Source organism: Halyomorpha halys, unplaced genomic scaffold (assembly GCF_000696795.3).
Source record: "Halyomorpha halys isolate HHAL.00 unplaced genomic scaffold, Hhal_1.1 Scaffold42.1, whole genome shotgun sequence".
Classification (NCBI taxonomy): domain Eukaryota; kingdom Metazoa; phylum Arthropoda; class Insecta; order Hemiptera; family Pentatomidae; genus Halyomorpha; species Halyomorpha halys.
In genome coordinates this window covers 587921-602136 of record NW_027114384.1, presented here as the reverse complement: position 1 = coordinate 602136, position 14216 = coordinate 587921, and the positions used below count along the sequence as shown (strand labels likewise).

Sequence of the window (14216 nt, the reverse complement as noted above, 5' to 3'; positions counted from 1 at the left end):
TCTAGTCTTGTAATGAGGAATCAGGAAATAAAAAAACAGAACTCTTCTAAAATAATGGATAGGTGGCAATGTAGGTCAATCTACTTAGTGTACCTAATAATATGTTAGTATATATATTATATAAAATATAATAATTTTAAAATTAATTTAACACCCCCAACCATCTTCTCCTCATAATAATTTTAAAAATGGAAGATTCACCAATAATTTTTTTAAATAATAATAAAGTGCCAATGAACTGTTTATTCTCAATTGCATATTTCAGTTGTTCCTTCATAATGTAATGATTTTTTTATGTATTGGTAAATTTTTAGAAATAATAATAATTTTTTTAAAGCTTTTTTGTAAAAATAAATTTTATTATCACACTTTATCTGTTTTTAATTAATAAGTATAGAAAATAGGTGTAAATAAGTTATCAATTATTAATTGAGTCAATTATAAATAAAGTAAATAAATAAAATTGTAAAATTACCACAATCGCCGTTGTAAAAAATTTTTTTTTCTATATTTCAGGTTGAAAATCTTTATTTTGTATTAGGAATGTAGGAGTTTTCAGGAGCTCAACTTCCAGGAACTCTCCTATAGGTACGTTGGTGCTGGCCTCTTTTGGTGGTTATTAAAACTTATTATTTTGTATGCTTCTTTGATTTTGTGCTGCTCTCTGTTGTTAGATACTTAAACTATTAACTCAAAGTGACTATGAGGTGCTGGCATCTTTTGACAGTTACCGGAACTATTAGGACTACTTTACTGTATAGTGCTGCTATCTTTTGTTAAATACTAGAACTATCGCCCAAATATGAGGTGCTGTTCTCTGTTAGCAAGTACTAGAACTATTAGGATTGCTTTACTATATATAGTTTTGCTCTCTTTTATTAGGTACTGAAACTATTAACTCAACTTGACTATTAGACCTCTGTTGGCAGTTATTGGAACTATTAGGAATGCTTCACATAATAGTGCTGCTCTCTTTTTTTAAATACTAGAACTTATCACCCAACTATAAGGTGCTGACCTCTTTTAGCAAATACTGGAACTATAGACTACCTACTAATGCTGATTTCTTCTGGAAGTTAAGAGAACTATTACATCTTTAAAAAATTTTGATTAGTTTTTGAAAGCTTTTCATTAAATTATTTTCTTCCCCACTTTTCTCATGATTTTAATTGTTATTATTTAAATCTGTATTGTCTTCTTTTTTATTTTTCATAAATAAAAAAATATAAATGATGTAGATAACTTCCAATTGTCTTAATTTTTATATTGTTAACCATGTTAAAATGTAATTAATACAAAATCAACTTTAAAAAAATATATATAATTACTTCATTGAATTTTCTGCAATGATAGACTAGAGCAGATTTTTGACCTCTTTTGTTAATCACTTGCCAGAATGTTTATCAGCCTTTTTCATACTTTTGATTTTAATGAAATAAATGTACCAGGGAATCGAAATAATTAGCTAATATAAAAACCTCTTAAGAACCTTCCCCGTAACTAAATTGACAAAGTTTATGTAATGTGTTTTCAGTATATTATCTATCTTATATAGTGTCTTCAATATATTATGATATGTGTATATCAGTATTCAATATTCATCACAAAAATGGAACCTTCATCGACTTTAACACACTTAGACATTTAACATGGCTGCATGAATACCTCTGTAGTAATTAAAATATATTAAATATAAATCAAAAGGAAATAAACATTTTTTTTTGTGGGTTTATGATTTTTAATATGCTTAAAATTTTTATATTTTCAGTAGGGGAAAAGGAAAGATTATATAATTTATTTATTCTCAGGTTATATTAATCTGTTCAATGAAATATTTATAGATTGGCAATATTGTAAAATACGTGAGCATGAAACACTTTTAGCTTCGCCTCCAAAAAAGTTAAGAATCATGAATATAATTTTAATCAAATGATAATTCTTTACAAACCTAGAACTCTTTTGAGCCCACCGGGAGATATCTTTGATCTCCGTTACACCATGGATGGGTAGAAGATCCATCTTGCTTCAGGACTATTGATACTGCAGTCTTGAAAAACAGTACCCCAAATTTTGAAGAACATCTCTAATGATTAAAAATAAATGGAATTTGATCTGGGTACAGTCAAATTAAACTCAAATAGTAATATTATATACTATTAGTCAGAGTGGGAATTCAATGATGGATAGAGGGGGATACTTTCCGAGAGTAGAATATCACTGACTCGGAGTGCTCTACCAGGGAGGTCACAAAGATAAACAACTTCTAAAATGATATAGATCAATCTGTTTCGTTCCTGAAATGAGCAAGATCCTGGAGTACCTTAAGTTAACTAGCCTGCGGCATACACTAGATGGAGCAAGCCATTTACAGCAGTATGGATAAACCAGAGATAAGGGAATCGCTGAAGCATTTCTACATGTTCATGAGGTCAAGAAATAGGTTATAGGTTATATTACTTTTACTCAACATATTCTCCACCTTTGATAGCATGCAGTGGATGAACATGCTGCAGAAGTATGAGGCTTTCAGTAATTTGTAAGCTGTAATAGGAAGTTTCCATGCAGATCAAAGAGTGAGGATACCAGGTAGCTTCAACATAGTTAAAAAAAGTAAAGTTCTTAGAGCTACATCCTCGCTCTTGTCAATTGGAAGTTAGTTTTTGGTGAGTAGCTGGGAATGCTCAAAAGAGATTGGTACAGAGGACTTGGCTGCAGTGGTCCAGCATCAGAGAGAGCCGATTTGGAAGAAGAAACAGAAAGATGCATCTATATAAGTGAATAGTCCAAGAGGAAAAAGATGAAAATGGCTGCAGCCAAAATCCAGGTTATAATCACGAAATGTTTGGCTTCTAAGGCTCACCCTTTTATCATAAAGACACAAGAAATAAGGATATGCCCAAGAGAGGAAGCTGGTCTACCTTGGTGTATGCTTTGGTAGAAGCTAAGTATTACTCCTTAAGTGGATTACTTAAAAAGTAAGGTGACCCTAAATGGATTATCATATAGTAAGCGCTTCTTGGAGCCACACTTACCCGGCAATTATGACAATGGAGTGATAGAATCAAAATCCAGGAAATGGCTCAGCTGCAAGTGACTAAAGCCTATGACAGTTGCTGAAGAGGGAAGGACATCTACTTGCCATGCTCCAGTAATGGGGTTATGGAAATTGTGGTCAACAAGAGCTGTAAAAACACTGATTACAATTGTAATAACAACTAACTTTCAACCACTGAAGTTGTAGTTATATAATTTAGCAATCTATAGAGTCGATAGAAGACTAAGAAACACTTGGGATGATGTTGTCAAGGAAGCATTCAACAAGAGAGGAATTGACTGAACTAGGCTCAGCCAGCTGATGTAGGACGTAGAATTATAGATTAGGTGCTACATGCTCCTTACACTGCTCTGCGGTAGGTGAGGCATGATTAAGTAGTAGTAATCATTACAGCTTAGCGTATCCAAGCAACGAATACAAACGTGTTTGGTATTCATGAATTCATTGGTATGTTCAGTAAGCAGTATTCTGCATTTGTACTGGTGAATAGAATATGTGTTTAATTCTAGCAGAAAGATTTTAATTAAATATTAAACCCTCTGTTGGGCGCACTATAAAATCTGGCTCATCTACAAGATTAAAGATGAAATTTCCATTTAGACCCAAGAAAAAAGAAAATATTAAAAAAATTTTAATCAAGGAAATCAAAAATACAAATCGCTGCTTTGCTTTAATAGTGGTACAATCGACAGATGAAAATGTTTTGATTTAGATGTGTTCCAAAGATAGTACTGTAGACTGGAGTTCTCCACAGACAGTCCCAAATTAAATACAATCTATAGAATACGTTATATATAAAATAAAGAAAAAATATAGTTGACACTATGAAGTAGATAGGAGGAAGATAGTCCGGGTGGTGGTCAATAAAGGTATCGCAATATTAAAAGAAAACTATTTATTGTCAACCTAAATAGTTTTCTTTTACTATTTTGATACCTTTATTGATCGCCACCTGGAATATCTTCCTCCAATAAAATAAAGAAAGTTTTTTTTGTCAGACATGCCATTATTAAAGCAAAGCAGAGTTACGTGATCAGTAGATAAAGTGTCAACATTGCCCTGGGAAAATTTTGCTTTATATCTTCATGTGGGTGAGAAATGACCTGAGCAATACTCTTTTCCAGGTAATTGAGTCCTTGGGCACACACAAAAAAAGTACTTCATCTCATGGATAGGGTGCGCCCGACCAAATGGTAAATACTCATGTATAATTAACTTAAGGAATAACCTGTATGAAGAAAAAATGTCATTTTTATTTGGATCACAGTAAGGATTTATAAAATTCTTTTTAATGATAATATATTGGATAGCCCTGATAATTCAAAGCAGGCCCAAATAAAATACATAGTAATATTGACTAATTCTAAAATATAAATAATGATTCTATATACATGATAAAATATAATCCTTAACAACTAAAGTCAATCAAGGAACAATGGATACTTATAGAACGTTGTATGAATATCTATAATTAATTTCCCCATAAAACAAACACACCATATTTAGAATATATAACAAGGGTGCTAACAACAGGTTCATATAGGGTCTCGTCCTAACAAGGGATTTTCAACAAAGAATATCATATATACAATTATTTGAGTATTTCTTAAAATGATAAACAATATTGATTAAATATATTAGTAAGAGTTCATATACAGTTATTTTAAATGACATACAATTAACAGTTATATTCATACATATGCGCTTAGATAGCTGTAATAGAATTTGATAATTTCTAAATAATATATTAGAATAGTTTTGAGATATATGATTGTTTGAAGCAACAAGAGCCCTGATTAATACAATGGCTAAGGCAGGGAAAAAAAAAGCTGATAAGTTCAACATAATTTAAACGATGATACCCAGTGAAGTTCTTTTTTTTTTTTAACATTTAATTTTTTCTTCTTTGCTTATCTATAAATTTATAAATCCAACAAAAATAATAAGGTTTTTGATACAGAGAACAGATGAAATTTTATCTCACCCGTAACGTAAATTAGAAACAGAATATATTTTTAAAACTGAGCAAACGTAGAAGCCCTTGAACGGGAGAGTCAAGATTCAATCGCAACATCAATACAAAATAGAATATTGACAGAATGAAGTGGGAGTACAACACACTACTCTTATGCTTATGCACTCATTCATCACAGCTTACAAGAGAGGCATTTTCGATGATAAGCCGCGCCTAGAAATTTAACTGTTCCTGGATTGAGGTTTAAATAAATGAAATAATTATACTTTCAAAGAACTTTGTCTCAATTCGCAGGTATAAATAATTACTATTAGAGACCCATTATAAAAACAAAAGTACGAGGAGAGTGGGGCTGGTTGGCGTAAGGGGAAAATTAGCAAACTGATTTATGTTCTCACCATTAGGGACTCTGGAGCGCAACCTTTACAACACATGTCTTCATACTCTGAAGGTATTATGGATTTTTAGTGATGTCGGCAAAACAAAACTTTGTTTAACTTTCTTCAGTTTCTACAGACTTAACACAACAAGCATCTTTTCCTTTCTTTGCCAAATATTCTTATTGATATTCAAATATTTAGTGACGAAAAAAAAAGAAAATTGCGGATCTGGCGAAAAGTAAAAGATAAAATTTGGTACGAACACTCTAGCATGGTCCTGATAGTGTATAAAAAAAATTCAGATGTTCAGGAAATTAAATTTTCAATATTATTATTATTATATCAAAAGGAGTTTTGATTCATAAAATTCAATTAGCCTATGGAAACAAAAGTTGTTTTAAACTGAAATGACAAATCAAAAAATTGCCAAAGTAAGTAACATCAACCTCTCAAAAAAATTTATGAGTCAGAAAAATAAATGCTGACGATTAGACTTTCTCATTGTGAGTGAGAATACACATGAAAATAACTTGTGAAGAATTAATTTAATTACCATGTAGAGATTAAGTTACAAGAATATAGATATTGATATAATAAAAATCTAATTTATTTATAGTCAATTCTTTAAAACCAGTATATCAGTCAAGATATAAAACAATTTTATATCAATATGACAAATGACTTTTATTGCCTAGTTTTCACATTTGATCAGTAAAATCTATTATATTTTAAATACAGTAAGAAAAAATAAATAAATAAAAAAAAAAAAAGATAAAAAGAAAAAATGTTGGTATAAGTTATTTATAGTTTACCAAATATGCTCAGACATAATTGAACATATATCTTTTACCTTTGCTATACCGACGCAGAAAATGTTTGCACCATCTACTGGCAAAACTTTGAACTTGATTTAAATGACATTCACTGAACTACTGAATTTCACCGTAACAGAAATTTAGAGATGAGAGATATTTACCCTGCCAATCTTAAGGGCAAATAAAATTTTTATTTTTAATCTCATTGATTACTTCAATAACAATTTATATATCCCAATACTTTTCTAATGAATATCAGGTACTTGAAATGATAACATAAAAAGATACGCGATAAACATTTAAAATAGTTATTGATCACAAAATTATTACAATCATTAGAGAATAGGTGGGAAGATTACTTTTTAAAAACTAATTATAATATATATTAATAACCTTAATTAGAACCACTCTCTGTATAGTACTTGACAACTTGAATGAAAAAAAATTCGCCTTTGTTTTCTAACACAGATCACGATAAAGTTGATATGAATAAAAATATAACACGAATCAGTAAGTGGTTATATGTATTACAAAAGGATTATATCCATGAAATAATGTTTCTGGTTACACTTATGAAATCACCATGTTGAAAGTTTGTGGTAACCTAAACTCTAACCTTACTTGCTTATTTGCATGAATAGTTTTAAAAGGGTGGTGTTATTTTTGAAACTTAATATTTTAAAATGATTAAGAACTGGGAATTACCCACTAAGGACATAGCTGTGATAAAATATGTTCAAAATAGTTGCATTAGCACATTAAGAATGTGATTTGTATATATTTGAATGAAAAAAAAAAAAAGAAAAAGAAACATGGTTTGATAGTTTAAGATTAAGGTCTAGAACTAATTTATGGTTTATGTACAGTTGGGTGACAAATTTATCATGGATTCGTTGGAAGAAAACAACAATTGGATCTAGCACATAAAACAGTGATTGATTGCAATGATTAAATAAATTGTTATATAAAATGTGTACATACAAAATGTTATGGAAAAAGAAAAAAAATCAAACCGGAAGAATTTTATTATAACCATTAGTATTAATACGAATGAGGTTAGGTTATGGAGCACAAATTTCAGCACGACTCTTACACAAGTACCTGCTTCTATACAGCATTTCTGAGAATGGTTAATCAGTCATAATTCTTAACAATTCAAAGCATTATCTTATATGATAAAGATAATATATCAGTCACAATCTGTATTTAATATTTCTCATTATACAATCTATAGCTCACTTTAAAGTAAAGTATCATTCATATTGAAGAGCTTAAAGAAAAATAAAAGCACCAAAATATATAGTCTACTCTGAAGTCGTAAAACCAAACGCGAAATCGAAAAATACTTCCGATAATATATCACAATATACCCTGTTCATTAAAAAAAAAAAAAAATTAATTGCTATTACAAAAATTAAAAATATCAAACAAGAAATAAAACAAATCCCTTATATTTTCCATACTATTATTATCACGTGAAAATTCCCGCTTTGGACATCCGACCGGGAAATAGTTAGCACTGCGAGGGGAATCATGTAACAATTATGTTCCCCTTCAGGTGGATCATTGATTGTTTTGTTTGTTCGACCTGAGGCGAGCGAGCCCCGATCTCTCTTCTTCTTCATCGGAAGTGTACGATGACAACCCTGCGCCTCTTGATGATGTAGCCTGCATTAATTCTTGATCTGGCCCCACACGATTTTCATACAGCAAGATATTTAAGGTTTCTTCATATATACGAGCTTCAGGAAATTCAACCTATAAATTAAATGATTAATCAGTTGAAGAGATTTTTTTTTATGATAATAACATACATTTAATGATTAACCTGGAAAGTAATACCACGTTTGCCCAAATATAAGCAAATGCACTTTATTTTATAAAGGTATCTATGTTTCCTCCCTATAGTCAGATCCGTCAAGACTGGTAACAGTCATAGTCAATAAAAATAATCCGCAGAAATTTGGCACCCTTTGATGTTTGCTGCCTAGTGCAACACATTGTGGGATCTTTAACACCTTTATCATTATAAAGAGTGATATTTTTATTCATCAGTAAAGACTGCTATGGAGAAGACTTATTGATAATTTTAATATTGTGTCTCTAACCATAATTAAATATGAGTGACCAGGTATGGAACAATGAAAATGCGAATTAATAAAAAATATTAGAAGAAGTTATTTATTAAGTAAATAAATACATTAATATATAAAGTAACCGAATTTAAAAATAATCTTAATCTGAACCAATTTTTCGAGATATCTGTTGTGCAGTTGTGAAAAACCAGGTATAGACTGTCCTTGGATTTAACATCTTTTAAGTTATGTTAAATTAGTAAACAACAAAAAACCAACTTAACAAAACTCAACAGATGTAGAACGTCTTACACACCCAGTTAACTAAATTTTTAGGCAATTCGATTTACCAATTTTTTCATTACTGCCAGAGATATATTATGTAAACTAGGATTTTCTTTTTAGGAAGTTGATTATATTTAGTTACTTACTTAAGTATTATATTTAATACTTTTAGCATGTTGAGCATATTGATAAGCCCAAAGAGGGTAATGTCTAATATAGAGCATTGATCTGTGCTACAGAGATAAATGTCCGCACTACTAGCGAAAGGTATTAATTTAAATTATGTAGTTATAAATAATTTTTGGACTATATGAGTATAGATGACAAGATTTCAGAATGGAAATTGATAAAAATGACAAATATGAGGTAAATATGATAATGAGAATTTTAAATTTAGATATAATATATAGATAAAAATTGTTAATAAGAATAACTTAATTGTTACAATTTCAGGATACATACAGGTCTTCTTCAGGGCTGTTATGATTGATGGAGGCGTAAAAGAGGAATAAACAAAAAATTTGTTCATAATAAATTCAACAATTTATTTGTTTATTAATCGTGTATACTCCGCTAATCACAATAGCCCTGACGAAGATCTGCAGTGTAAGTCAAAAATTTGCCTATTAATAAAAATGTCAAACTATTTTTCTCTTTATCGCAACCTTCCTCTTCTAATTAACATACAGTCAATCATATGTGTATAAATAATAAGAATAATACACAATAAACAAATATTTCTTTGTTCTCATAGCTAGTTATGCATAGTGAATCTCAAATGAGGTATTAATATTAGACCGTAGATAGATATGGGTTATTTATACATAACAGTAAAAATTTCTACTTGGTTTAATGTACTCGTATGCTCGCTATCTATCAGACGAGTTGTTCCCCACTCACTTCATACAGCATCTTCACTTAAGTCACTCAATGTTTTTTTAATATTTCTTCCTTTTTTCCCATTCTCAAATATCTTTTCTCTTTTTCTTTCCTTATTCACTTTTTCAGATGTTATATATTTATTTCAATTTTTCTTTTTTACTCATCTATATTACTGTGTATCTTTTATCCATTATAACATACATTCCATTTTCTTCCGTGCCCATTGTTTTATTTATATCGCTTTCTTTAATACTCTTCATTATGTTGATTTAAATTGTTTTTATTACTTTTATACATTACTTAGATATTTTGTTATGTTTATTAAATTATTCATAACTTACATTCTCTTCTGCACCTTGCATTGTGTTTATTTCTTTATTTAGTTGAACACTGTTTTTAATTTTTTTTACCATTTATTTTGTATTACCTCTACAATATTATATTTTATCTTTTATTAATAACAACTACTATTTACTTTATTTATTGTTATGTATATTTCCAAGTTTGTTTATATTATTTTATTTTTCTCTGAATTAAGGTTACTATCTCATTTGGTTTTTCTTGGCCCTGCTGAAGGCCTAAAATTCAGGTTGAAATGTCGGCACAAATAAATAAGTGTTATTTATTTATATATCTTTACTAACCACAACCCCGATCATCTTCTCCTCACATGGTGAATCTCTTTGGTAACAAACATCCGAAATAAAAAACTAAGATTAAAACAATGTAGCGTTCCATAAAATTAGCATGTAACATATTATTAGCTTATTTTTCTATATCAGTACATGGCATTTTTCTCGGTAAACATTAGTGAAGAATAAGGAAAATATTTCACCAGGATATCCTCCTTAATAATAGGTTATTAGATAACCGTTATCAGTAACAAAGAGCAGCAATTTTAATTTTACACGGAAAAATAAATTAATTTTAAAAATAAATAAATACACTTCTTATTACAGATAATTATTGAGATATTACAGAAATATGTAAGTAATAATTTATTAAAGATTTTTTTTTTTAATTTCTAGTTTTTCTTGCCAGATAAAAACTAATACAATAAATATGAAGATTAAAAAAAAAAAAAGATTTACCATTAGCACATAATTATCATTAAAACTAAATTATTATTTTTGAATTGAGAAGTCCAAATATATTAGATTAAACAAAATTATGTCTTGAAAAGCATTTCAAGATAATAATTTAAAAAAAGTTAAGATATATAGGAACAGTATTAATAAATGAGGTGACTAGTTAGATTTCTAGCCATGATTCAGTTCTGATATCTGTAAAATAATTACTGAGTCATCTCTACATATCGTTATCAAAAGTAAAAATATAGCTCTTATTCACTAAAATAATATATAATGGTGTAGATATTGTTAACAGAAGATGTAATTCAAGGTGAAGTTGTTTGGGGGAGGGGGAGGGTGCGGTTAATGAGGAAAATATACTGATAAGTAAATTAAAAATAAGGTTTAATCTTATGACTGAGTTTCCAGCTTAGATCGTACTGCCCGAACAATTTCTCATTAAAATAATATTAAAATGAATGGAAAAGTGCTCTCAATAGGATACATAAAAATTTAAAAAAAATTATTTTGGAGTTATTCCATTGTCAAGGAAAGCAGTGATATGTTATTCTACAAGATTATTTCGATCATTCAAAATGATAATGTACAAGACATTATATTATAATTTCAACTTCTAAAGAAAATCTCCATCATATCTAAAATTCACCTGACTATAATGGCATAAAATCATAAGATTCCCCTTAAAAGGTAAAAGGTAGGCCCTATGTACTCATATTTTTTCCAATTGTAGTAACAAAATACTCACCTTAGTATGTTTTTTGTCGGTGGCATAAACTATTGAAGTACAACAAACTTCTGCAACTTTCTTTCCATGACCATAAAAGCCCCAACAGCAAATCTCACTGGAGCCGATGACATCTTTTATAAATAGAACACGCCCACTAAATCGTAAAGATAGTTTATCGAAGAGTTCAATATTCTTGAGCAAATTGTCATCTGATGTGCTGGGGACATAAAAAGGGATATACAGTTAAAAAGATATTTTAATATGAATAGTATATCAAAATAAGAAATGATTTTTAACATACCTAGTATAAGAATACTTATTGTTGTGTCGATTTATCAATAATTTAACAACAGGCTGAAATGAATAAATAGAAATAATTAGAACACAATCAAGTACAAAGAGGAAACTATACAAAAGGATATATGTATAACAAATTTCATTTAATGACAAACTCTTACAAACCTTAGATGTAGAATTTATTAACAATTGCTCTTCTTTTTGTGAAGTTATTAATGGCACACGACAAATAGGCTCAGCCTCTCTTTCTTTTTTAAGTAAAGCCTGTTCGCAAGCAGAAGCTAGTTCTAAAATACAATAGTATTTAGCTTCTGCCAAAAGTTCCGCCGTCTCCTTGGCAGACTCAGGAAGAGGTACAATACCATCTCTGAGAAAATTTAAAATGGCACCAAAATGTTTACCACACCTATCAATGAGCACCCAACCTAGGGGACAATAGAAGATGATAATAATAGTTTTAGTAAACAAAATAGACGAGACATGACAACTAAAAATAAATCTGAATTACCTTCAGAATCAGTCAGCACCTCCATTCTACCACTGAACATTGCTCTCAACATTGTATCATGCTTTGTAAGAGTTCCAATTGTAGTATAATGAAGGGCACCACCAATATTTAATTTCACATATTGGGATGGGTTTCCTTTAATACATTGCCTTGTCACACTTCCAGACATGTTTTCCTTTTTTTCGAACGATTTGAGCATAAAATAACGAAATAAATTATAGTTGTCTTGTAGAAACACATATGTTCCAACTTTCTTGTGAGGGACAGTTCCAGCATATAATGTTCATAATTACGTTAATTGAATATCCTAATAACCACAGCCTGTCAAAGGTAAAATAACTTACTAAAATAAAACCAAATTTAACTACACACTCACTTCGTTACTCAGTTACACACTAAACTGGGAACAAATCCATTATCTTCTTGCCCTACGAAGATGAACTTCGTGATCGGCCAAGATGTAACGATTGTTGCCTTCAGCGCCTCTACCAATGTTTTCTAGAAACTAAAAACGACAAATGCGCTTTTCTGGCTCAAAGACGAACTACTAAGGGAATTACAGTCATCATTCAAAAGCCGAACTGATTCCTTTTTCGATTTGTTATAAACTGAACTTATTCGGTAATTATTTTGGCATTAACCTGCATGAATAAAATTAAACTCTCATAACAATGAAGAAGCACTCGCAACCTTCTCTTAAATTCAAATTTTGAATGATTGAATTTTATCAATTTCTCAGCAATCCATCAGTATTACCTCTATTGGATCAATCTGAATAAAAATTTTCAGTTTTACTGTCATTCTGACAAGTCATATAGAGGTAACTTTAAATTTAGAAAGCAATAACTTATCAGTTGACAAATCTTTGACTTCTAATGCCAATGTTGTTAAAATTAATAAATATGACTCCATAAGATTTAAAATAAACCAATTATGTCATAAATTTTTTTTTTTTTTTTTTTTTCGAACCCTCTAAAACAGAAATAAAAAATGAATTAGTAAGTGCATTACTGTGAAAAGGAAAGTAATTCGTGTTGTGTCTTACCTTTTACTACCTTTGGTATTTTAAGGTTACCTGTTATGTTTAATATCATATATGAGCTATCCATTCTAAAAGGAGCTATTTTAAGTCCGGAGGTGAGGGGCCTCCTTGTGTTAAAATATTTAGTATTAAGAATAGTAAAACTTATTTTGCAAGTCACTACAACTCATTGCAAGGGGAAGAGGATGAGATTAGAAATATCTAAAATTTCTCAACAAATTTTTAAATTTTAACAAGATTTCCAAAAGTCACTGGAGGTCTGTGCTATATTCCCTGAAATTTCCAATTTTCTAAACATTTTTAGAAAACTAGTCTCTCTAAAAATGGAGTTTGCTAGCAATTTTCAGTACATTATCATCTTTGGGTAATGTTTTCCCACAATTTCTGCAGTTATAAGTAGGATATCAACTCTCATGTTTCTCAAATTTCCAGAATTTCAAATGATGTCTCCTCCTATATCTCCCATAAACAATTTTAATGTACTCTCTCATATCTTCAAATATAATTCAATAAATAATATGTTCACTTGAAAGACATATATCTGAGTTTTTATAAATACCAGGTTTATGAAAATCAAGTAACATTACAGAGATATGAAATCGTCAAGGCTGTTTTGTCCCAAAACTTTTGCTTAAATGGCATACGTTAGGAAACTGGTCTTTTCACTATATCAAAAGATTGTTTAGACACTGGCAAAAATTATATTTTAATTAAAACCCTGAAACACCTTACAAACAAATGTGTAAATTTTTATACGTTCATATGAAATTCATTATCACTTTAGTTTTGTTTACTATTCATTTAAACTTAATAGCTTGTTATAGAGGAGTTGTGCTATATTTTGCAATATCAAGTAAACAATAAAAATAAGAAAAAATAAAAGAAAGTTAGCTATGAAAGTATTATGCTAACACAAAAAAGATAAATAAGATTATTATTTAAACAAAACAATTGATTAAATTTTTCACCTCTAATTGTTTGTATAAGTTCTTTGTTTTACACAAGTTATTATATAAAGAAAGATAGACCAGCAGACTTCCATTCCATCTTGCAGGGTAACAAACAAACCGTGGATAAACTTTTT

The 14216-nt window shown here is 29.6% G+C and overlaps 1 protein-coding gene across 1 annotated transcript; it reads right to left on the bottom strand.

The window, feature by feature from the left end:
- Window positions 1-7660: 7660 nt before the first annotated feature.
- Window positions 7661-12457, bottom strand: LOC106688372 (BTB/POZ domain-containing adapter for CUL3-mediated RhoA degradation protein 3). Its single transcript, XM_014432794.2, has 5 exons — window positions 12091-12457; window positions 11748-12007; window positions 11587-11639; window positions 11304-11502; window positions 7661-7983 (listed from the first exon to the last, which is right to left on the bottom strand). The coding sequence occupies exons 1-5, from the start codon at window positions 12287-12289 to the stop codon at window positions 7789-7791; spliced, it is 906 nt and encodes a 301-aa protein (XP_014288280.1). The 5' UTR covers window positions 12290-12457; the 3' UTR covers window positions 7661-7788.
- Between the last annotated feature and the right edge of the window lie 1759 nt (window positions 12458-14216).